Below are 24,160 nucleotides of genomic sequence, written 5' to 3' on the forward strand. Positions count from 1 at the left end.
GACTTCACCCCGATAAAAAGGGATTAAAGGATCATAAAAATAAATAAAATCTTGTACATGGCTAATCTGTAGGTATATGTATGTAGGTATGCTGATCTTGTTGTATTCAGGTCTTTTCCTGTGTAAGATTGAGACTGTCTTGGCAACGTTTCGGTGAGGTCTCACTCACCATCCTCAGGCTGTTGTTTTCGGCTTAAAGTGTGATTGGAGTTGCCGTCTTTCTATAAATCTTGGTGGGGGTGTGTGGAGTGCTGGCGTTGTTTCAGTAAGTGGATTGATTTGGCTATGTGGCTGTATCATGATTGGTAGATTGGTGCTGATTGGTGCTGGCTGTGTGTCTGTTGTTTTTTTTGTGTTGCAACGGCCTGGATGGTAGTCAACAAGCCCCACCCACCACCCAGGCTGTTGCAACACAAAACAACAATATATAAACTAGATTCCAAGGTCTCCTGGATTCACCAAGACTAGTACACTAACTGTAAAGCTAAATTGAGTATTTACTTTATACTGGTATTTTTTTAGCTTTGCTTTCTACTTGCATTGTGATTATATCATTCCAGTATATCAGGAATTTATTTTGCAGTGTGAGTGAAGTACTCTAATAGATCAAAATTTCAAACAATATCTATGAAAAGACCTTGCTCTGGAAAGAGGCACCTTCCTGATAGCATTCCCTTTCAAAGAAACAATGATAACTAATAGAAGCTGACCCACTTCCATTTTTTTTAAAAGTTTTTTAAAATCTGTATACCTTTTATTTTTTGGAGAGTCTTTTGTGTCACTTTTTTCTTTGTAGTCATCTGGAAGCTTGGCTAATTTTTCTCCAGTCTGAAGATTTAATTGTACATGTAATCCTGCAGGAATAGCTTGACCTAAAATTAAGAAGGGATTTCAATTTTGTCTCTTTCTGTTCCATAAATATTCAAAACCATATTCAAAAAGGGAACCAATTAAAAATTAAAGAGTATTAAAGTTCCGTCACTTTAGTTTAGTATAAGGTCATCTAGCTGGAGACCCCTTCTATGCCCTCAGATGCTGAATAATTTCCAGCATTTCTCACTATGGACCTCTTCAATGCAAATTCTGGGATCTGTAATTCAGCAACACTTGGAGAATCATAAGTCTGGTTGCATAAATATTTGCATATATGTGTTAGTCGTCCTGACCCTAGGGGGAGGTACTCATCTCCATTTCAAAGCTGAAGGGCCAGCACTTTCCGAAGACATCTCCGTGATCATGTGGCCGGCATGACTAAACACGGAAGGTGCACGGAACGCTGTTACCTCCCCACCATGCATGGTTGCCATTTTTCTACTTGCAATTTTTACATGGTTTCGAACTGCTAAGTTGGCAGAAGCTGAGACAAGTAACGGGAGCTCACTCCATTAGGCGGTGTTAGGGATTTGAACTGCCAAACTGCCGACCTTTCTGATCGATAAGCTCAGCGTCTTAGCCACTGAGCCACCGCGCCCCTCATAAATAGAGTAGCATATTACAAATAAATAGTGTAATATGCTACTCTACCATATTTAACTACTCCTTTTACAGAGATTACCATTATGGAACCCAGGGCCATTTCATTATGGAACCCAGGAACCAGGGTTCCTACTGGTTCAGCCCGGTTCAGCTGAAATGGTAGTGGTTTGCCGCCCTGGGTTGCCGGAACCGGCAGCGACCCAGGCCTGCTGTGCCTCTGAACTGGTTCCCCAGTTGGGGCAGCAAGTTGTGTTTTTTTCATTTTTTAATGTTCTGCACAGACCTATTTACGGACAACTTTGTTGTACACATGCGCGGAGCATGTGTCTGGTGTGCACATGAGCGAAGCACGCGCACTGAAGCAAAATTAATGCCGACAGCAACTTGCCCCTGGACCACTTGTATGCCAAATGCAGACAGAACACTATTATCAACCGTCAGAACTGAATTGATTGTCTGAATCCTTGCAACACAAAATTAGAAATCTCTTTTAAAACAATATGATTAGCTAAAGTCCTAATTTCTACTGCAGTGAATTTAGGTAATCACTATCAGAGCTTATTATTTAGAATCAAAAATGGGTCATTCAAAAAAATAATAATAAACTGATAATCTGACACAAGAAAAAACACGTAAAATTAGAAGTAAAACTTTCTTAGACCCATTCCAACGATCAGCAACTCATGAGTTTCTATACTCACAGAGCATTTATGGCAATGGGCTTTACAGGATAAAGAAAGATAGGAATAATTTACAATATTAACTTTAGCTTTTGTATATAAAATATCTTGTTCATAAAATGAAATATTTCCTTTGTCTGCATTTCATAATTTGGCTTCATGTCTACACCTCTAAGATATAAATAAACAAAAAGGCATAATCTAATTAAAGTATAACTGACTTCATTTTTTAAAAGTGCACATTATCTATATATGGGGTTTTTGGGGTTTTGAGATACTGGAGGAAGGAGGAAATATTAATAACTTAGATCAGTGGTAGTCAACCTGGTCCCTACCGCCCACTTGTGGGCGTTCCAGCTTTCATGGTGGGCGGTAGGGGTTTAGTCCGATACTGAAGCACTTTCCTTTTTTTAATTTAATTGACTTCCCTACTTTATAAATCACCATTACTGTGCAACCGGTGGGCGGTTAGAAAATTTTACTACTAACAGAGATACAAAAGTGGACGGTAGGTATAAAAAGGTTGACTACCCCTGACTTAGATATTCATTTTCACTTCTATTCATTACTTTTTTAATGTTTTCCCTTAAGTCATGCACTACTGACAAAAAGAGCTTTAATAATGTAGCTCCTTAAGAGGCAGCCTCATTGATTAGAACTTTCTTCCGCCAATTAATTAACAGAACTTTCGATCAACTGAGATTTGAAGGTTACTAAACCCTAGTATTTGCGGATAAGCACATAAAATAATGTAAATTTTCTTCTAAGCATCCAGTACTGAGACATTGTCCTGTGAATGGGTCACTGAGTGCATTTGTATGAATGCAACCAGAGAGTACAGTTCTTCTGGCACTGCCATTCAAGCAAAGCACATAATTCCCCTGAAGAATTAAATACAAAATTTGGTGATGACTACTAACCTGGATCCTTTAAAAGGGCAATGGTTAAATCCATGGAAAACAGTTCTATCAAAGGCTAGTACAGACATTGCATTACCTTTAAGCTGGGGGCAGCATGCCTCCCAATACCAGGTGCAGGGCAAGAATATAGCAATAGCAGTAGACTTATATACCGCTTCATAGGGCTTTCAGCCCTCTCTAAGCGGTTTACAGAGAGTCAGCATATTGCCCCCAACAATCTGGGTCCTCATTTTACCCACCTCGGAAGGATGGAAGGCTGAGTCAACCCTGAGCCGGTGAGATTTGAACCGCTGAACTGCTGATCTAGCAGTAGCCTGCAGTGCTGCATTTAACCACTGCGCCACCTTGGATGAATGACGGAAGAGGGCTATATTCCATCTAGGCACTTGATTGGTCACTGTAAGAAATGCTGGATTAAGCTAAATCTTGGCCTAATTCAGCCCTTCTTTCCTAACAACACTGAGCGGAAGAGTAAAGAGGAGCGATTTAGTCCCTTTGCAAGCTTCCCTTGTGAATTATTTGCACAACTCTAAAAATAAACCACGTCTCCATTACCTGGCCGGACAGTCTGCCACTGATTTGTTGGATAAAACACTTCCAAGTCTTCAGAATCAAGAACCTCTTCTTCCACCTCGATCACTTCCAATTCTTCCTTGTTCTGTTCTTTTAAATCACCCTCTTCTTTTTTTGTCAAAGCAAATTCCTACATGAAGAAAGGTAGGGTTATTTTTAGACCTGCATATAAAGGTAAAAGTAAAGGTTTCCCCTCTCCACTCATGTCCAACTCGGGGAGAGGAGGGAAGTAGTGCTCATCTCGGTTTCTTGGCCTAGGGAACCAGGGTTGCCTGAAGATATTTCCGTGGTCATGTGACCAGCATGACTACACATCGTGTGGCACAGAATGCTGTTAATTTCCAAATTGGTACCTATTTATCAGGTCGCATGCAAACTTTTGAACTGCTAAGGAGGCAGGAGTTGAGGCAACTAACAGCTCACCCCATTGTTCGGCACTTGGGTCTTGAACCTGGGCTGCCAGCTTTCTAGCATGTATATTATCTTTTATTAGCGAAAGTACTCTATGTATTACACATGCATTAGAAAAGGTCTGTTAAAAAAAACCAATTAAATGTGTGGATAACCATCTGCATTGAAAGCACAGTGCTAAAAAGAGAAAGATTACCATCCCACTCACCCATATTCATTCTGGCTGATGGCTTATTTAGAGGATCTAGCAACAGGCTATGCTGCGCCCTAGCCAATCGGGGCGCAGCCTGGTCTGTTGCTGGCCTTCCGGTCGTAACTTCGAGGACTTTATGAGTCCTCAACCGCTTAACTTTCTTTAGTGAAACGTATTCAGTATTTGTTTATTAAAAAATACTTACCGTAACTCTGTCATTCAAGCATGAAGAGAAACTTGTTATAAAAAGCAGCAAGACCACCAAATTCAGCTTTGTCACAATGGAGGACCAAAAACAGATGTGAGGCATTGCAACCTGAAATTACACAGTTGATTAATAAATCCCCGCCCATTTCCATCCGTTATTTTCATCACATTGGACAATTTTACCATATTCACAGAAAACAAACATGACATTAAGCAGTGAACATTACTGCTCCAAAATATATATCCCAAAGCTCTGTTTCAAAGATGGATACAAGGGTAAATTTCATAAATGTATGAATTTAATCTTATCTCAGAGAACACTATTTAGTCAAGATCAAATTCATCCTGGAGAATACCATTAAGATAAACTTATTCTTATTCTATGTGCAGATTGTATACTTTAATTACATACCATATAATTAATAGGAGAGAAAACAGTGATTCAGTTAAGTAGTCCTTGTATGCTTTTTAAAATAATGATAAATGTGCACAATTTCTCCTAAAACTGCTTCTTTCCTTAATTTTATTTTCTTTTTGAAAGATACAATAGAGCAATGATGGCAGACGTTTTTCTGCTTGGGTGCCAAAAGGGCACACGCATGTGCAATAGCGCACACCTGCGTGCTCATATCCATAATGCATATGCATATGTGCACACACACACCATTCCCCTCCCTCCACGCATGCATGCAGGCCTCACTGAAGCCTCTGGACTTCCAGTAGGCCCGTTGTGCCCATTTTTCACCCTCCCAGGGCTCCAGAAGGCTGAAAATCAGCTGGCCAAAACACACATGTGCACTGGAGCTAACATAGGGCAATGCCTCGCGTGCCCTCAGATATGGCTCCGTGTGACATAGGTTTGCCATCACAGCCATAGAGTCTGGATGGGAAATCCATGATTATCCAAGTAAAAACATATTGTGTCCTTCCCGCTAACTATAAAGGCATCAACTGCTCAGAAACATAAATAAGAGACAAAGAGGCAGGTGGCACATGTTCTACACACCTGTAAAGGTGGTTCTTCCACCCTAGTTTTGTCACTTAAATAAGCATGCTCTCCCACTATCTGCTATTAGTATTATTTTCTGCATATATGGAGACAGCAGCTGGGTAGTTACCAGGAACCCTGCAAGGATAAATGCAATAAAGAAAGCTCTGTTACTCACAAACTCAAGGAAAAGTATTGTATTTAGCCCCATTCTCCTCCATCTTTCTTTGTGTCCACCTCCTTTATTCTCCTAATCTTTTTCTTCACATCCCCTTTTTCTTTTATTCTTCCCCCACCTTTTTTCTTTACCTCCTGCTAAGGCAATTCCTTCAGTGAAAACTGGAAATAATGGCAACAGTCTCAGTTATGCCCTTCCTTGAGAGGAGTTCCAACTGTTACGTGCTACCTTCTAGAAAACCAGCCCTACTTTGCTCCTAAGAATTAAATCAGTGGGGAAGCACCCTTGGCATCCCATTTGTGGCAAGGAACGGGAACAATTTTACTCCATCTCTGTCATCACAAAAAGGCCCTTTAAAGGCTTTGAAGTACACCATTCATCACAGGAAGCTCCTGAACAAAAATGACTGCTGAGCACTTCTGGGCCCAAAGGAACAGTGGGAACTAGAAACATTCACACAACAGGGTCCCTTCTCCTGGCTTCATGCTGCATTGAGTATCAGCCTGCAACACTATCACTGTGATTTTGAGGCAATTTATGGTCATTTGTTCTGCCTTGTAAACTCTGGGGACTGTTCCTTTGCATTCTGTATTCTGGTATTTGACTGAGCTGGTTTTGCAGTGGAGGTAGTTTTGTATTATCACATCTTCGGGTTTTTTTGTTGGTTTTGTTTTGTTATCTTAATCTGCTCGATTGGATAATGTTCCCAAAGTATGATGGCATATACCTAGCTGTTGTGGCCCGGCAGGAGCCGTTGGAGCTGCCACCAGACTCCGACAGCGAGGAGCCCTATGAGTCGGCCTCGGAGGATGTGGAGGACCCTGGACAGGGTTCCGACTCCGAGCAGGGCGCAGAGAGACTGGTTGGCCACCAGGTGGTGCCTGAGCCTTGGATCAGTGGGGAGGAGACAAGAGAGAGTGATCCAGAAACCAACAGTGAGTTGTTCCAGGATGCACACCGTCGAAGGGCTACTCGGCGTCAAGAACAACTACGTAATTATAGGAGGTAATTACGCTCAGCTGATGGTCATTAAGCTCCTCTCCAGACTATAAAAGAGACTGCTTGTGCCACGCCCTTCTTGCAGAAGTCAACGCTTGGACTAAAGAGAAACTAACTTGGCAGGCTGGATTGCTGCCAGAGTTAGTCTGAATTGCTGCCAAGGTTTGTCAGACTTGCTGCCAAGGTCCTTATCTGTTTGTTTATTTGGCTTTCAGCCACCAAGAGTCTGGTCTTGTTATTAAAGGACATTCCATTTTACGCTTGTCTCGGCTTTCGTTACTGGACGGAGGAGAGGGTCAGAACACCTAGCTAAGGATCAGGAAGGATATGCTGTTCATTTAATGTTTTAGGCCTATAATTATACACTGCTAAATAACTGAAAAGTGTCCTAAGGTAGATTGCATTTCATCACACTACCACCTAACTGTATAATGGCAAGAATACTTAGGAGGCATATTAGAATGAGAGAAAATATGGATCAAATATTCAGCTATAAGTCTCAGTTAGTTTACAATTATCATATAAAGCCAGAAAAATGAGTAAATGACGTAAATTCTGCTTAAGGTAACAAGAGGTGTATCATGCAAATGAGAACCCTTGGGAGACTGTGAGCTTTAGCTCCCTCTTAGACACAAAGCGAGCCAGTCACTCTCTCTGAACCCTAGGAAGGAGGCAATACCAAGCCACTTCCAAAAAACCTTATTAATAAAACTACCGTCAGGTATCAACAGACATGTTGTCAGGGTGCTTCCAGGTGTGACACTTGAAGGCATACAAAAAAATCCTCCAAAACCCAACCCAAAACCCAATTTTCAAAGCAATATCATTTATTTATAACTTATTTCGTTACTAATAAATTGTTTCTGGCTTTAATGTTTTATATTGGGTTTTTTTTTAATTAACTGTAAGCCTCTCAGAGTCACCTTGTTGAGATGGAAGGCGTATTAGTTCAATAAATAAATAAACGAAATTTCTCAAGAGCAGCCTCACAGGTTGGTATTAATAGAAATATTAGATCATCTTGAAGGGTACCTATTATATTTAACGGTTGATTAATCCAATTCAAGATCAAACACCGTACAGACCTGGCCCCGATTCAGTGCTTATCGAGAGGCTGATCTATTTGGGCAGCAATGGGAGAGAAGATGGGAGGAAGCCACACGGAACCGCGGCAGTTCCTACCACGCACTTTTTACCGGCTTTATAAAACTAGGTCAGAAACGGCCAATCCGTCCATAATCTTCAGGATCGTGTTTAAGAACAAAATAAACCGGTTCTACCGTGGCTTTATATTCCCGGTCCCCAAACTTTCCCCCACCCCTAACCTGGCTAGGTGGCTCAGGGGCTAAGACGCTTAGCCTGTCGATCAGAAAGGGCGGAAGTTCGAATCTCCTAGTACAGGTCTCCTGCGTGAGTAGGGGGTTGGACTAAATTGACCCCCCAGGTCCCTTCCAACTCTGTTACTGTTAAAGTTACATTTATTTACGCAGCAGCATCCCAGCATCCAACCCTCAAGAGCCAGCTAAAGCAGAAGAGACCGGCGACTATTCCCCTTCACTTGTATGGCGTAGAGCGAATACGATACCCGTTGCACCCAAAGGTTCCCAACACAATCCCCATCAGCCACACAGACAGCAATCGCGAGTCAAGCGCGATGGGAATTGGAGTCCAAAACATATGGGCAGCAGGTAGGACGACGACGAGAGAGAAGAGATCCCCGGCAGCTGAACTGCTGGCACCGCCGCTCGGTACTTGGAAAGGGATGCCCGGCTGCCTCGGAAGGAGCCCTGGGAATACGCACCGTGCCCACGCAACCTTCTTTTCACCCACCAGCCCCTACCTCTTTGCGAACCCTCTTCCAGCAGGAGCCGGACCCTCGAGCCGCCCCGAACGCGCTCTTGACCAATCAGGAAACCCCGCGTCAACCCCTCCCCCTCCCCCACTCCACGCTCAGAGTTCTCAGACAAGAGCCCCGCCCATTCAAAGGAAGCCGCCCCTCCCAACGTGGCTGCCCTTTAAGAGGGGACATAGAGATAACAAATTTAGAGGCGCTCATCAGCTCGCAAGATACTACGCTTCCGGGGCCGTTAAATGCCACTCGGCCCTATCCAGATTCTATCTCGGACTGACTCCAAAGGTCAGGAAAAAGCGTTCATTGCTTTCTATTTAACCTCTCTTAGCTTTCAGTCACAGTATATTTGCATGTACATATGTTTAGCAAGTTTCTTTCTCATCTAATAATGGCTTTGTCAGCTTTCATTACCCTGTAGGAAGTTATCATCCAGCCCTCTCCCAGAAAAAAAATGAAATATCCTAGGAAATATTGAAAAGGCAGTCTATTTCTCTGGATGTGAAAAGGAAGAAACGTGTTTTAAAAGACAGAATAGCTGCCTGCAGCTTCCTGCACATCCCCCTTTGTCAATGAGCCATTAAAGGACAAGCTAGTCCACTTTACATAATAAAGAGTTCTCCCCTTCAGCTCCAGGGGGATGGGATTAAGGCATGATAATATTGGCCCTTTACCCAACTCACCACATGGCATCTGAGAACTCAACCAAACCTGGATTCAAAAAGCAGCCAAGAGGGTTGCCCCTGCATGGGCCCATGGGAGTCTGACAACCAATCAGAATACAAGCTCAAGATCAAAGGCCAGAGAGGGCATAAAACTAGGGACTTGGCATCTCAGTCCTTCCTTCTCTTCTTCTCCCCAACACTGAACCATGTGATCACCTTTTCTGTTCAGGACTCAAGCCACGTGGTCCTGTCCACCATTAAAACCATCTTTCCAAGCAGCCTCCATGTCTCCAGTGTCTTTTTCCCCACTTGGAGCCGAACCCAGAAGGACATTTCTTCCAACAACCCTAACTATAAAAAAAAACTACATTTGAACACAGGAGGCATCTCCAGCTATATAATACTGAGTCAGATAGATCACGAATGTTCAGTTTAAATAAAGAATTTAAAAAAAAATTCTAGCCAATAACTCATCCTGCAGAAACAAAGGCTCTAAATTAAGTTATGGTCTTATATCAATAGTTTGTACAGGGATATGTTCCTAGTTATTATTATGAATTTGTTATCCTGCCTTTTATTATTAAGCTGCCAAGGTAATATTATTAACCTACATTGAAGAGGGAGGGTTGCTTTAAAGGCGTGAACTGTGCCAGCTCTCCGTATATTTAAAACTTGCCTTACATTAGTATTAATACAGGCAACCTGTCGAAACGAATCATGTAGACAAGTGGCTCTCTTCCCTATCTTTTTTTTTAAGTATTAAGATAAAAATGGAAGAACACTTCCAACATCTTTATTTCAAAATTTTATCTGAGCTACAGATATGCCTCCTTGGTTTTTATAGAAAGTATAAATGATGAGGGCACCAAAGGTTCGTTTGCAAGCACTTCCCTTCCCCTATTTGTCTTGAGAGAACAAAGGCAAAACAATATGAAGTAGCAGGGAACAAGTAGAGAATGGTAGGAAGATTCTTCACCTGTTTCCCTGAGATTGTTGTGACTGGCCACATACAAAGGCTGACCTTTGGAGCCTAGTCAGTGGTGGTGAACTCTGACCCCTTTTATGACAGCAGTCAGGTCTTGTTAAGAAAATTCCAAATCAAGCCCCAAATTCTGCTTCTCTGTACACGTAGGTGATACCTGGCTATATGAACCTAATTTTATTAATCAGGAGACTATAATGTCAAAATAAGCAAGATATTGAGATGTGGAAATACTGCTGATTCTCTGCAACGACATGTTAGCAAATGCTTCTACAGAACTTGCCTGTAATTTGGCACAATTTCTTCTTTTTTTATAAGAACCAAGCCACAGTTATATGCCAGGCTATTTAAATTACAATAAAATAGCTGAACAAGAAAACTCAGAAATAAATAAAATGGAAGCATAGCTGCATAGCATGATGTAACAATCTGAACCTAATTTAGGTAGTCGTAGTTTTCTGTGGCTAACCATGGTTTATTCAAGTAACCAATTAATTGATCTTACCTCGCACACTAAACCTATAAATGTATGGGCTAGGACTAGGTTCTCCAATATTCTATTGTAAAAAGTATCTAGCTAGCTTGTATCTGGGTATTCTGTGCGAAAGGGAATAGTTTGTCCAGATAAATTCACTTAACTCTATTTTAATATATTTCATAGAATCGTAGGGCTAGAAGGGATCTTAGAGGCTTTCTAGTCCAACTCCCTGCCCAAGGCAGGAATCCTTATAGCATTCCAGATAAATGACTGTCCAATCTTTTTTTGAAAATGTTTTACTGTGTCAGAAGTAAAATCTGGTCGGGTTCTTATTCCAAGCTAGGAGAAAGACACAGGAAAAATGAATGGAAGGTAGGCACAATTGGAAAGGAAGTATCCATTTATTTGGTAGTCAGAAACAACAGTGAAAGCAGCATGTTAATGGGGTGGGTGACAAAATGGGGTTGAGAGTGGATGGGTTTTTATACAATTGGGGGGTGGGCTTTGTGATTGAGATGCCTGTTCCTGTGCAAGAATATGTCCTTTAATATTTTACTGGCTGTTGCCAGATTCCTATGGGGTCATGTAGAGATCATGACTGGCTCTACAGGCAAAGGGGAAATGCATACCCTATGTGTTTTGTTTGTCTGAGCTCATATTGTCAGTTTCGACTCATTGCCTATTTTGCTGCTTATTTGGAGTTTTGTTTATGAATAGAGTGGCCTGAATCCATTTACAAAGCCAAGCCTCTTCAGGCTTCTGCTTGAGTCTGTTTTCCTATAGCAGAAAGATTGAGGCTGCTTTCTGCCTTTGTTAAGATTTTTCTCCTCTTCTCCTTTAGAGGAAATATTCTGCCTCTTTTAATAGTCGGTAGAATATTTTATTCTGGGGCGGGGAAGACTAATCATTAATCATTCTGTCAAGAAATTCCTCCTCAGTTCGATTGAATTTCCATCTAACAAGCGTCCACCCAGTGTCTTGTCCTGTCCTCAGGTGCTATGAAAAATAAATCAACCACCTCTTCCCTGTGTTAGTCCTTGATTGCTGTTTTTCCAGCACTAAAAATGAATTTATAAAGAGCCACTTTAATGTAGTTAAGGCATCAGGCTAGAAACAAGGAGGCTGTGAGTTCTAGTCTTGCCTTTGATACAAGCCTGATGACTGTGGTTTAGTCACTTTCTCTAAGCCCAAGGAAGGAGGCAAAGACAAATCACTTCTTTAAAATTTTGGGAAGGAAACTTGATGAGGCAGTCTCCAAAAATCAGACACAACATAATAGAGTGGGGGGGACGACTAGTTCGTAACCTGCAATAGTTGGGTTGAAATCTCATGTTAAGACATCATATGTACAAATTGTTTTTTTAATTGGTGTGAAAGTGTGAAGCCACAGAATACATTTAGGATTCATCATGGCTACTGCCACTGACTTCTATACTGTGTGGACTGAACCATGTTGAACTCAACATGGTTTATTAAATTAAGGTAATTAATGTAATAATTATTAATTAATAAATTAATAAACCATGTTGAGTTCAACATAGCTTATTAAATTAAGGCAATTGTCTGGATTCTTAGAACATAAGTGAAGTATGTATTATTGGATCTTCACAGGGCACTGAGTTTGTCATATTTAAGTTTAGCTTAATTTTGTAAACGGAGGCTTATTGCATTCATATACCCGATTCCGATGCTAATTTAAAGAGGGAAATGGTTTTAGTGCCAGTAAACTTCCTCTCCAGATTTTTTGGGGGAGGGGGGAGGGGGGGACACAAGACTTGAAGGGTGGTAAGGGAATCAAAGCTCAGCTTCTCGCGATAGAGGCTGGGCAACAGAACGAGCGCGTTCTCTCGCGAGAATCCCATTCGCACAAAATTCGAGGTCCTGCGGCCAGACGGCGCATGCGTTGGATAGATTAGCGGTCCAATGCGAGCGGTGTGGGACTGAGACCTACGCAGCTTCGTTTTGGGATTTTTTTTTTCATCCTCTTGGTCCTTTTCTCCCCCAGGTTTTATTTGCGGTAACGATGGCAAAATAAGCGAACGACTCCTTTTCTTGCTGAGGTAGGAGTGGTGCAGCAGGGTGGTGTCGATTCTTGTTAGGCCGCGAAGGCTTCCTTTGCTTCGCCGTTTGGCCTGAACCGTTGGTAACTTGGAAGGGAGGAGGGGCGCGTGCTGCTCTACCGTGCTCGTGCGCATGCGTGGAGGGAAGAGAAAGGCAAAACCCCTTCCCGCCGGAAAGTGTTCGTGCGCGCTCTCAGTGAGAAAAATAGGCCCGGCGCCGAAGCCTGAGGTGTGGTCGTGCGCATGCGCGGGTCTTGGAAGCCAAAGAAGCGTTTTTGAGTCGAGGTTTATACGACCTTTTTGTTCTTTGTTACGTAGGCCGCCTTCTCTTTTGGAGTAGTTAACTGGTTTGTGTCTTTATCTTATGTACCTGGGTGAAGATAGTGTTCCTTAATTTTTTTCGTTCTGGCGACGATCAAATAAGGTCTATGTGTGTTTGCTCAGAAGTAAAGTTCGTTTGCATTCAGGGATGCTGATTACCAAATGCATTGAGTATTTTAATAGTGTTTTACTCTTTTGGGCTATAGGCGCTGCGGGTAACGCATGTTATTTTTCAATCCTAACTGCAAAATTTGAACCCAAGTTTACTGATCGCCATTTTAAGACCATACATCGAATATTTATCCTCTGCTACTGAGAGGATTGGATTCGATCGATTTCAATTAGAATGCAAATGGAAATATTTTTATAAGAAATTGCATAGAAAACTAACTTTCTTCCGCCCGTGCTAAGGTGGAAAGTTGCTCTGGATCGGTATCTTTTGTGGGTGATGGTTTATGTATATGAAACACAACTGCAAGTTTGAAGTTTTTAAACACAACTTGAATCTTAAACCTTGGTTGTAGGGTGGGTGAGTCTCTATTCTTTCAAGATTCCAGAATTATGGTACTAATTCTACAAGCCTCATATTGATAGAAGGCCCTTCATCAAACGCAAAAAATACTATTGCAGCCTACATTTAATCAGGATTTTATATTGGAGGTGTATTGAGACTAGTAACAACCATTTTTTTCCATGATTCTTTCTATAAAATTCTGCAAAAGTGAAATGTTTAAAGAATAGAATTAGAATGTTTGTCAGAAATGGTTAATTTATATGATTGCAATTTTTTTTTGTTCAACACATGTCACAGCATAAGAGATGGAACATTTGAATTGGGAATGTATCTACAAAACTTTCTGTTGCCCCAATTTAATGGGGAAAAGTCTCAGTATAGTTACATTAATCTATAACATTTCTGAATTAAATTTATGAATAGTTTAATGAACGTAGAATTGAATAATGAATGTCTTTACCTTGTTTGCAAATTCCTTATTTTGCTGCAATTGTAGGCTTATCTCTACTTTTCTCCCTAGACTGGCAGCCTTGAGGTAATATAATGCACTGTTGATGGATATTTGGAATTATTCTTCAGTTTTGTTCATTCCTGAAATTATGTGTAATGACATAAACAATTGGTATACTTTTTTAAAAAAATGTTTGTGCTTGCAAGGGAACCTGGAAGAGCAGCTGGCCACCATGCACATGCACACAGAGAGGGCTCTGCGTGCCACCTCTGACACACGTGCTGCAGGTTCACCATCATGCAGGATTGCCTAGCTATTTTTCTAATTCCTTGAAGACAACTCTCTTATGAAACATAGTTCTTATAAGAAACAAGTTTAGACAAAGGAAAAGATATTCTTAATAGTTTCTCAAGTCTGAACCCTGAGATATTGCACTTGGATCTTAGAAGTTCTTAAAGCAATTAATACTTCTGTCTAAAAAAAGCTGCTTTTTAAGATTAAATATTAGAAAATCTGCTCAAAATAATAGATCAAATCAGTCTAGTTTTAACATTTTTCATACTTAGATGCAATTTAGAAGCTCAGATGCAGGAAATCAATGGCCTATTTATTCAGCTGTCTTTCTTTAGCACTTGTGATTTGCAAGGTATTGTACTATATTACAGTAGTCACTTATAGCCTTCCATTGTTGAGGGTTTTTTTGCACTTAGTTTCAGGGATGACTCAATTCTAACAAAACCAGAAAGGAAGTACATACTTAATGGTCCAAATTTCTATAATTGCTTCTTGTAATGGAATTGCTCTCTTTCAATCAGCTTTTTTGCTGCTTATAATAATTTTTCTGAGATGCAGGGAATAGAGTTCTACAGTGGCTGGGTCTATGCTTTGTGCTAAGTTGTAAAGTATGGTTTTTAATATACATATCTAGGTTATGGCTTAGCCTGATTATGGGAATTAACCAATACTCCAAGATTTTCATGACAATTGTTAGATTTATATAAGACAATTTTTATATTATGACTGATGTCACTCTACTTTCTAAAGTTCTGGAGGATGAAATTCACTTATTTTACATTAGCTACATAACAATTGATGTTTTGTGAGCATGCTACATCTACTGCAACTCTCATATTTTTCTTGATTAGTCATTATTTATTTAGATCCTAATAAAGTATACTTGGGGTTCTGATTTCTTCTTCTTCCAATGTGGAATCCTTTACATTTATATTAAATTGCAGTTCCCATTTTAAAGCCTATTCAACTTTACACAGCTTATTTTGCTGCTTTTCTCAATCCCTTCTTTCTTTTTTCTTGAATAATCGGGAAATCTGACTCACTTATAACCAATTCCATCATAGAAGTAAGACATATTAAGGAGACTCAGTTTCTTCCCTTTGTGAAAAGTATCTCTTTAATTCTACTATATTTCCTTATCTTTAACCAGTTATCAGATAGTGGAAGGATGTGATAAAATATTTCACCATGAATTTTTATAAGCTACTTTGAAAGAGTTTTAAAGAAGTAATGGCATAGGTTTCTTGAATCATGATCAAATACAGTCTTCAACTTATGACCTTTTATTTTAATCACAGTTCAAAGTTATGGCCTTGTAATGACTTACAACCTGCATTCATGCTTACAACCATCACTCTTGGCCATGTGATTACAACTGGAGGGCTTGGCAACATTCATATTTATGACTAGTTTATCACTGTGTCATGATTGCAATTTTCCAACCTTTTATCAATTTCCAGCAAAAACTCCTTTGGGGAAGCTGGACTTGCTTAATGACTTTGCTTTCACTTAATCATGGTTATTTGGTTAATGACTGCTATAAAAATGTTTACTACTGTAAAGTTGACTGACTCAGCTTACAATTGCAACAACTTATGGTATAATTATGCCAGAATTTCCATCATAAGTCAATGATTAAGCTGCATTTACATTCCTTACAAAAATTTAAAGCTTGAAAAATGACCTATTAAGAGAAATATTGAAAGCTCTTTCTGCAGTATATTCTTTAATATTTCATCACTAACATCTGTGCTATGTAATTTTAACTGATCTGTAACTACTTGTACCTTCTCATACTTTCCCTGGATCCATTATTAAAATTTGAAAAAATGCACATTTTCCGGAGTGAGGGACAGGAAGCTCCAGTGGATGGTATTGACACACCCATTTGGCCACGAGACTGGGATGAAGCTGAAGACACGCCTCTGTGCTCCACCCTTCCTTCTCCACTTCATCTTAGTCCGGCTAAATAACGAGTCATATTTTTAACTTCTCCTGCAATTTCTATCTCTACTGGAACCTCCTTGCCGCTGTAGCCACCATAGCTAGCTCTCTGCTCTAGACTGTAAGTAGCTCTATGTGGTTTTCCTTTCTAACCACCAAGGAGTGTTACTTTGTATCCTTGGGATCGGAGAGAGCGCTGAGGTCACGGCAGCCATTTCAGGCTTTGCCAAGCACGTGGCGCCAATCCCTAGGGGTTTTTATGCGATCGGGAGGCTAGAGGCTAGGGATTCCCAGCCCAGAGCCCCCCCCCCCCCCTCATCACACCAATCTACTGGAAACTGCTTCGGCGACTGGATTTGAGCCGCAGAGAGCACGGAGCGCTGGGAAGAGCACAAACCTTTTTCCTTTTTTGAACTGAGAGTGCGCGAAGTGACCCGGGCCAAGGCAAGCCTCAGCAGCAGCCCCCAAACAAACCATTCTTGGTGCTGAGGCAGGTGCTGCCCAGAAGGGGAGAAAGCAGCATTCTTTCAGTTTGTTTTCTCATTAACTGTTGCAGCGGAAGAGAGAGAGAGCCAGGAGGCTGCACAAGGAGGGTTAGTTTTTTCTTTATATCCCTTATTCCCCCACGTGGCCAAGATGGTGGAGGAGGCGGGGGGTCTCCTTCTCCCCCATGCTCCCCTGGGGAGGGACCTTCAACCAGGTAGCGACCCACTACTTCAGCCAGGGCCCTTAAGGCTGCAAACCACCACCCCTCTTGTGCCATCCAGAGGGACGAACTGAGGAGGCACAAGGCTCTCTCGAAGACCTTTTCCAGGGCTGAAAAACTGAGGGCCTTGCAAGGTAGGCTTAGTGTCTCCCCTCACCCCCCCCCCCCCCGGTTCCAGATCCCCATTGAGGGGTGAGTTCCAGCCTGGACTCCCTCCAGATTCCCCACGGAGATTTTGGGGGGAAAGGTCTCCTCTCCTTTCCCTGGAGGATCAGGATTTGGACTTGGAAGATTCCTGTGCCCACGTGCATCCTAGGGAGGATCAGGCCCTGCCCAAGTCCAGTTTAGCTCCCCAAGCTGGGGTAGCTCAGGAACCAGAGAATTCCAGTTGGGATTCTCTGGATGTAGATGATCTACCGAGGGAGCTGCAGAATCTCATCGAAAGAGCAATTGCCTCTGGAATTGCACATAGATTGTAGCAGCAGAATGCTCTGTCCTTAGCCACCAGATCAAGGTGGGAATCCTAGGGCCAACTCATTCCAGGCTCAGCCTCCATCCAATCCCATGAGCCGCCCTACCTCTCCTTCCCTCATTAGTGAAGGTTCAGTAACGGGACAGACTCCAGAGAGATCCTGACCTGTCAGAGGATGATAAGCCAGAAACTCTGGCATTTACTGGACTATTCCCCCCAAATTTATTCCGGTCTCTTCTACGAAAAGCGCATGCTACTGCACAGGTAGAAGAGGAGCGGGGGATAGATGGAGCTAGGGAGGAGGCCAAGGAAGGCTCCTCTGATGGGCCTGCACCAAAAAAGCCCCGGGGCCCAGTCTTTTCTGAACCCAAGTGGTGAAGGAGATTCCTACCCCTCATCTCTTCCTTTATCAAGAAGCAATGGGAAAAGCCCACTGCCTTCCTAAAACCTGGCAGTAACGAGAGATGTTTTTATAACATTGAGCCAGATTTTTCCCAAGCATTACAGTTGCCAGCCGTGGACCCACCTGTGGTGGCCCTGGTGTTGCCTGCATCCCTGGTGGCCAAGGACATCGCAGACAACCTTAAGGCAGATGACAGGAAGGCAGAGATAACCCTGAGGAAAACATTCCAGTAAGCCGCCTGGGCCATCAAGGCAGCAGCATCGGCTTCATTCTTCAATTGCATAGTGATCCTGTGGATGGAGAAGATCCAGGAACGCATTCCTCCAGAGGATGTGCGACTGCATCAGGATTTGAACAAGTTGGTGGCAGTAGCGCAGTTTTCAGCTGATGCCACACTAAACACGATGAAGTTTGCTTCCAGGGCTATGGTGTCATCTGTGACCTTCCGTCGCCTCCTCTGGCTCAGGGGGTGGCAGGCGGACAGCAAGTCCAAATGGCAGCTGGCATCGGCCGACTACACGGGGGGCTTCCTCTTGGGGCAGCCCTGGAACCGCTCCTCGTGGAGGACAAAAACAAGAAAAAAGTCTTACCCACTTCGGTGAAGAAAGCGGAACAAAGGTCAACTGCAAGCACTCGTATCAGCCCCTGGAACAGGAAGCTCAGCAGAGCTTCTTTTCCCAGGTCAGAGAGGTCATCTGACCGCAACTTCAGTGGGGACAGATCCCGTTTCCAGCCTCAGAGTAAGGGGCCCTTTCGAGGGGGAGGTGGACACCCCTATCACCGGGGCAAATAGGTTGAACCCAATCCCACCTATTGTCGGTCGCCTGGCTCTCTTCTCCGAGGCCTGGGCGAGAATTTTCTCTGATGCCTGTCTCATATGTGCTTCAGCTAGAGTTCCTCTCCATCCCCTCCCCAAACACTTTCGCACACTTCCCCTGGCACAAAATCTAGACAAACCAAGGCGGATGCGTCAGGCCATTAAGCATCTGCTTGACATTGCCGCGATAAAACCGGTCCCCTTGGACCAGGTGGGCCGGGGGTTCTACTCAAATCTGTTCCTCGTACCGAAAGCTTCGGGGGGGGGGGGGTTGGAGAGCTATTCTCGACTTGAAGCTCGTGAACCAACATCTTGTGTACCGCAGGTTCAAGGTGGCCTTGCTTAAATCCATTCTAGCAGGCATATGGGAGGGGGATTACATAGATCTCACCATGGCTTGTTCCGGGTGCAATATGGCTTATCTCCATATTCCCATCCTCCTATGCCACAGACAGTACCTGCAGTTCTCCTACCTGGGCTGCCACTTCCAATACAGGGCCCTTGCCTTTGGGTTATCCTCTGCACCTAGGTCATTCGCTACGATACTGGCGGTGGTGGCAGCCTACCTAAGGGGCTTTCCCATTAGGCTACATTGCTACCTGGATGACGTCCTCGTCCAGGGGGCATCCCCGGGTCAGATGAGGGCGGACCTCTGGCAGGTCGTGGACACCCTTCAGGGGCTGGGGTTCTCCATCAACTTCGAAAAGAGTTCCCTCATCCCATCAACTAGAATTCTCCATTTAGGGGCAGTCATAGACTCCAGTGCAGAAAAGGGTTTTCTCTCCCCGGACCGCAGGGCCAGTTTGGTTAAGATGATTAAGCAGGTCCGTAGAGACCAATAGCTTTTCTATCCAGCTTGTTGGGGAAGCTCATATCTTGCATCGAGGTAGTACCGTGGGCACGGTTGCATGCCAGGATTCTGCAGTGGCGACTCTTACTGTTCCAGAGAGCCAACACCAGCAGTGGTGAGACCAAGGCCGAGGCCACCCCTTAGGTATGGATTTCCCTCAAGTAGTGGCTGTCCCCAGCCTTGTTCATGGGGTGCGAGTTCAGGGACTAGGAGCGCCTCATTCTTACCATTGATGCCAGCCTGTTTGGCGGGGGGGTGACCCTGGGGTCCCGGTTGGCGCAGGGCTGGTGGTCCTGGCAGGAGCTCCAACACAACATCAACTGGCTGGAGTTCTGGGCAATCCATCTGGTGCTTTGATATTTCTGGACCGCTGTTGAGGGTCATCACATCCTGGTACTCGCAGACAATGTGGCGGCCAAGGCCCACATCAATCGGCAGGGCAGCATGCGTTTCTGGGCACTGCACACCAAAGCGATGTCGCTAGGCAGCTGAGCAGAGAGACATCTGCAGTCAATCCGGGCGGAGCACATCACGGGGATCGACAACCATCAGGCCGACTGGCTCAGTCGAGAGACGGTGGACAATGGAGAGTGGAGCCTGTCCCAGGAGCTGTTCCAGAGCGTCTGCCGGAGGTTCGGACGGCCAGTAGTAGACCTCTTCGCCACTCCAGCCAACACCCAGCTTCCGCGATTCTTCTCTCGGTTCCCAGCTCGGGGAATTTAGGGAGTCGACGCCCTTCACGCAAGATTGCCAAGGGGACTTCTGTATGCTTTTCCTCGCCTCCCTCTCCTTCCCGGAGTAGTTCAGAATTTAGTCAGGGAGCAGGCAGAGCTGATCCTGGTGGCTCCTCACTGGCTGAGGAGACCCTGGTTCATGGATCTCGGGATCCTGTCAGTCCAGCTTCCATGGCGGATACCGGGGGGGGGGGGGAATAGAGCTGCACCAAGGGAAGCTGATGCACCCGGAACAACACTGGCTGCAACTAGCTGTGTGGAGATTGAGCGGGAGCGCCTAAAGGGACCTCAATTTTCTCTGTGGGTGATTAGAACCATAGAGGCCTCTCGCAGAAATGCGACCTCGAGGATCTATGATTCTACATGGGTAGCGTTCGTTTCCTGGTGCAAGACAAAACGGATTGGGCACACCAGGGCCTCGGTACTGCAGGTCCTGGAATTCATCCAGGACTGCCTAGACAAGGGTCTCACCCGGGGGACTGTGCGCAGGCAACTAGTTGCCCTTGTCACTTCCTGTTGTGAAGAGGTTCCTTCGGGGGGGCCTCCAACCTGCACCCTCCAGTGGTGCATAGATTCCCCACATGGAATCTTCCCACCGTGCTACGGGCTCTCATGGAGAAGCCCTTTGAGCCGTTGAGAATGGTTAGCCTGAAACACCTAACTCCCAGGCCTCCATAGAGGACATTTGCAGAGTGGCTACATGGGCATCCCCATCACCGTTTATCCGACATTACAGGTTGGACTTGTTCGCATCGGCTGATGCAGCGTTTGGGCGCAGGGTGCTACAGCAGGTTATTGCAGAGCATGAGTTCCCCACCCATGGGACTTAGCTTTGGTAGGTCCCATTCACTGGAGCCTCCTGTCCCTCGCTCCAGAAAATGGCAGTTGGTCTTACCTGAACTGCTATTTTCGGGGCTCGGACAGGAGGCTCCAGTTCCCGTCCTAGGTAGTATGATAGCTGGGGTGGTGGGAATTCTCCTTTGTGCCTTGTTTTCAGGTCTGAGGGGAGCTCACTTTGATGAAGTGGAGAAGGAAGGGTGGAGCACAGAGGCGTGTCTTCAGCTTCATTCCAGTCTCGTGGCCAAATGGGCGTGTCAATACCATCTACTGGAGCCTCCTGTCCGAGCCCCGAAAATAGCAGTTCAGGTAAGACTAACTGCCATTCTCTAGTTGTTGAGTACAGGTACCAAGTTGGGGAATAAGTTATATGTTTTTCAAAGAACTAGGTAGATGTTGTTTGGATTCAGTGGTTAGTTTTAAGTCATCAGTTACATTTTAGTTTAATTTAATTTCTCTTATTTAAAAGTTCAGTTCAGCATGACTATTTGCATATTCACTGCAAACACAACAATGCAACTGATTTTCCCTTAATTTCCTCATTCCTTTTTAACACATTTGTAATGGTTTATTGAATATTTTTGAAAATATTATCGCTGATCATTGTGTCTTCCCCATATGATCATCAATGGGGTGTTAAATAGGGGGTATCTTTTTGTTTGCTTTTGTAAGTTTATGCCCCTTTCTATTCTCATTTGTGCAAATACTAGCTTTCTCTTCTAATTTCAATTTTTTTGCCCTTTTAAATTTGTATATCTTTTTGGATTTGTTTCCTCTTCTGCCATCTGTGATGTGCTTTGTAGCTGAGGCATTATCTTGTAGTTTACATCTGAAAGTTGTTTCATTTAGTTTGGAGAAGTTGGATTCTCAGTTCTCCATTTGAAGTTGCTGACAAGAAAGGGCTCTGGTCTTTGACATGACATGACACGGAGGCTGGCATAGGAAGGCCAGTATACAATTTGTTGCTATTGAATGGTTCATCCAATCTAAAGCTTTTACTGCCAACTACTCTTGAGAAAGATTTTTGAAGAAAAAACACCCTTTCGTGCTTGTATTTGGATTATCAATGTTATTTCATGAAGCTTGTATCTTAGAATATAAAGTGTAAATATTCTGCAGCCTGCTTCTTGGCAGATTATGGAATATATCATTAGACATTCATTATTCGGTTCATCTAGTTTTGCTACATGTTGCAGAAATCCAGTTGAAGGCATTGCTGTTTCAGTGACTGCTTTGTGCATGCATTCCATTCCAGAGGTAATAGCTGCTAAAGAGATTTGCATACATTGTAGGGTTGTACAGTGGTTTGGAAACATATGAGGTAGTGGATATGCAGCTCCATAAAAATTATTTGTCTTCCTTGGAACACAAGGCTCATTTTTGCTCATTTTCTTCTAAGAATCGCTATTCAAGAGAATATCAGTTCTTTTCAAAGAAAAATTTATTGTACAATTGTAATTGCTTCTTTTATATAATACCTAATATATAAATGCCATCATATTTCATTTTAAATGATCTATAACTATTTGGGCTATTTCTGGAATTCCAGAATTTAAAAATTGTTGAATTAAATATGTTATAGGTAGGCCTTCACTTATGACTGTTCAATGATGGCCCAAAATTACTCTGACCTCAGAAAGGGTGCTTTACTTCCTGCCCATTGCAAAACATGTGTGCACACTCACGGTTCTGTGATAATGATCTGGGTGTTTGGCACACTTGTTGGCAGCTTGTTTTCACTTACAACCAGTTTTGTTTATTTGCTAAATTTATTTGTTGCCCATCTTGCCTTGAGACTTTTTTTTTTTACAAATAATTCAACGCAGCAAATATACAGCCAATACATCTTCCTTCTTTCCCCTATTTTCCCCACAACAAGCAACCCTGTGAGGTGAATTGGGCAGAGAGAGTGACTAGCCTATAGTCACCCAGCTGACTTTCATGGTGAAGGCGGGATTTGAACTCACTCTTGAGATAGCCCAATGCCTTACACTAGACCAAACTGGGTCTAAGCATTAACCACTAGACCAAACTGGCTCTTATTAAACCAGTTGCTGAGTGCCCTGATGTCATATGATTGCCATCTGCAATCTTCTCTACCAACTTCCCAAGAAAGTCAATGGGGAAGCTGGTAGGGAAGGTTGCAAACTGCCAATACCTGCCAAGAGGACTCCCTCTGATGTTTTTTTTTGGGGGGGGGGGGGATTGGCTGAAATCCTCCACAGGCAGCTCTTTCACTTAACTGTATACTTAACAACCATAACTGGAAGTGCAGGGATTGTGGTGATTAAGTGAAGCAGTGGCATAATACCATAATTGCTTCGCTCAGCAACTGTGATTCCAATCCCAATTAGGGTAAATTGAGGACTACCTTATAGTTTATATAAAAAGCTTATAGATAGCTAGGTGTGTATCTGAAATCCTGGAATGAGTATAGAAATCCAATAGAGATTATTATACTGCTATATCCATGCCAATCTTGGCTCTAAAGCATCTGTAGCGCTAGAATGCAAAGTGTTTTCCATTCACATCGCACAACTGAATTTGGTTACACTGTTACTTTTCCTGCTAACTTCTCTTTGAATATAGTTTTTATATGCTTGACTTAAGGCATTGGTTTTCAATCTAGTGTGCAGACCCCTGGGGGGCTGTGATGTCATCATAAGGGATCCGTGAAGGCCTAAAGAAATATTGTGATTTAAATCTAGAGTTAAGTCTTGGTGGTCTATGGCCACAAAAGGTATTTGAAGGGAATCCGTGATGAAGGAAAGATTGAGAATCATTGGAGTAGGGAATTTCTTTCAAAACTGAAGTAACTATTTGTCTGATTTTACGCCTTGATGTAAGCAACCCTAAACAAAATCTTGAATGCAGTACACATACATTTCTATACTAAGCAATATCATTTTTATTGTTTAAATCAAGTAGTCTATTCTTCAATAATTGAATGTTCCCATATTTCCATAAATTATTCTTCTTTGACAGGCCCCTGCCTATTTACAAATCGGTTCTCAAATCTTTGGTTGAAGTTCAACATTACATGAATGAACATCTCTGTATATTATGAAACTTTCTTTACTGTTACCCATTATGCCTCATGTTGTGCTAGGTTGGGGGAACTCTAGGGAGTTAGAGAGATAATAATTGCTTCTCCCACT

At 43.1% G+C, this 24,160-nt stretch overlaps 2 protein-coding genes across 7 annotated transcripts in view; one reads left to right on the forward strand and one right to left on the reverse strand.

Annotated features, from left to right (window-relative positions):
• The window catches only part of SIL1 (SIL1 nucleotide exchange factor), a 46,567-nt gene extending 38,009 nt beyond the window's left edge, over positions 1-8,558 (reverse strand). Inside the window, exons 1-5 of one of the 5 annotated variants that reach the window (XM_087716903.1) lie at positions 8,466-8,541; positions 5,467-5,586; positions 4,459-4,569; positions 3,632-3,779; positions 752-872 (exon numbers count right to left, since the gene is read on the reverse strand). In XM_087716903.1, coding sequence (XP_087573029.1) covers positions 752-872; positions 3,632-3,779; positions 4,459-4,563 — 374 coding nt within the window. In that variant the 5' untranslated portion in view covers positions 4,564-4,569; positions 5,467-5,586; positions 8,466-8,541. The other 4 variants (XM_087716902.1, XM_087716904.1, XM_087716901.1 and 1 more) reach the window with 4 other exon arrangements.
• Positions 8,559-12,493: 3,935 nt separating this feature from the next.
• The window catches only part of MATR3 (matrin 3), a 29,272-nt gene continuing 17,605 nt past the window's right edge, over positions 12,494-24,160 (forward strand). For both annotated transcript variants that reach the window (XM_014064314.2, XM_087716906.1), the window contains exon 1: positions 12,494-12,659. The gene's annotated coding sequence lies outside the window, so the exon portion shown is untranslated. The remainder of the gene's footprint in view (positions 12,660-24,160) is intronic.

The sequence above is a fragment of the Thamnophis sirtalis genome, unplaced genomic scaffold (assembly GCF_051295495.1).
Source record: "Thamnophis sirtalis isolate CommonGarterSnake01/CBP01778 unplaced genomic scaffold, rThaSir2_p1.2 scaffold_5, whole genome shotgun sequence".
NCBI lineage: Eukaryota > Metazoa > Chordata > Lepidosauria > Squamata > Natricidae > Thamnophis > Thamnophis sirtalis.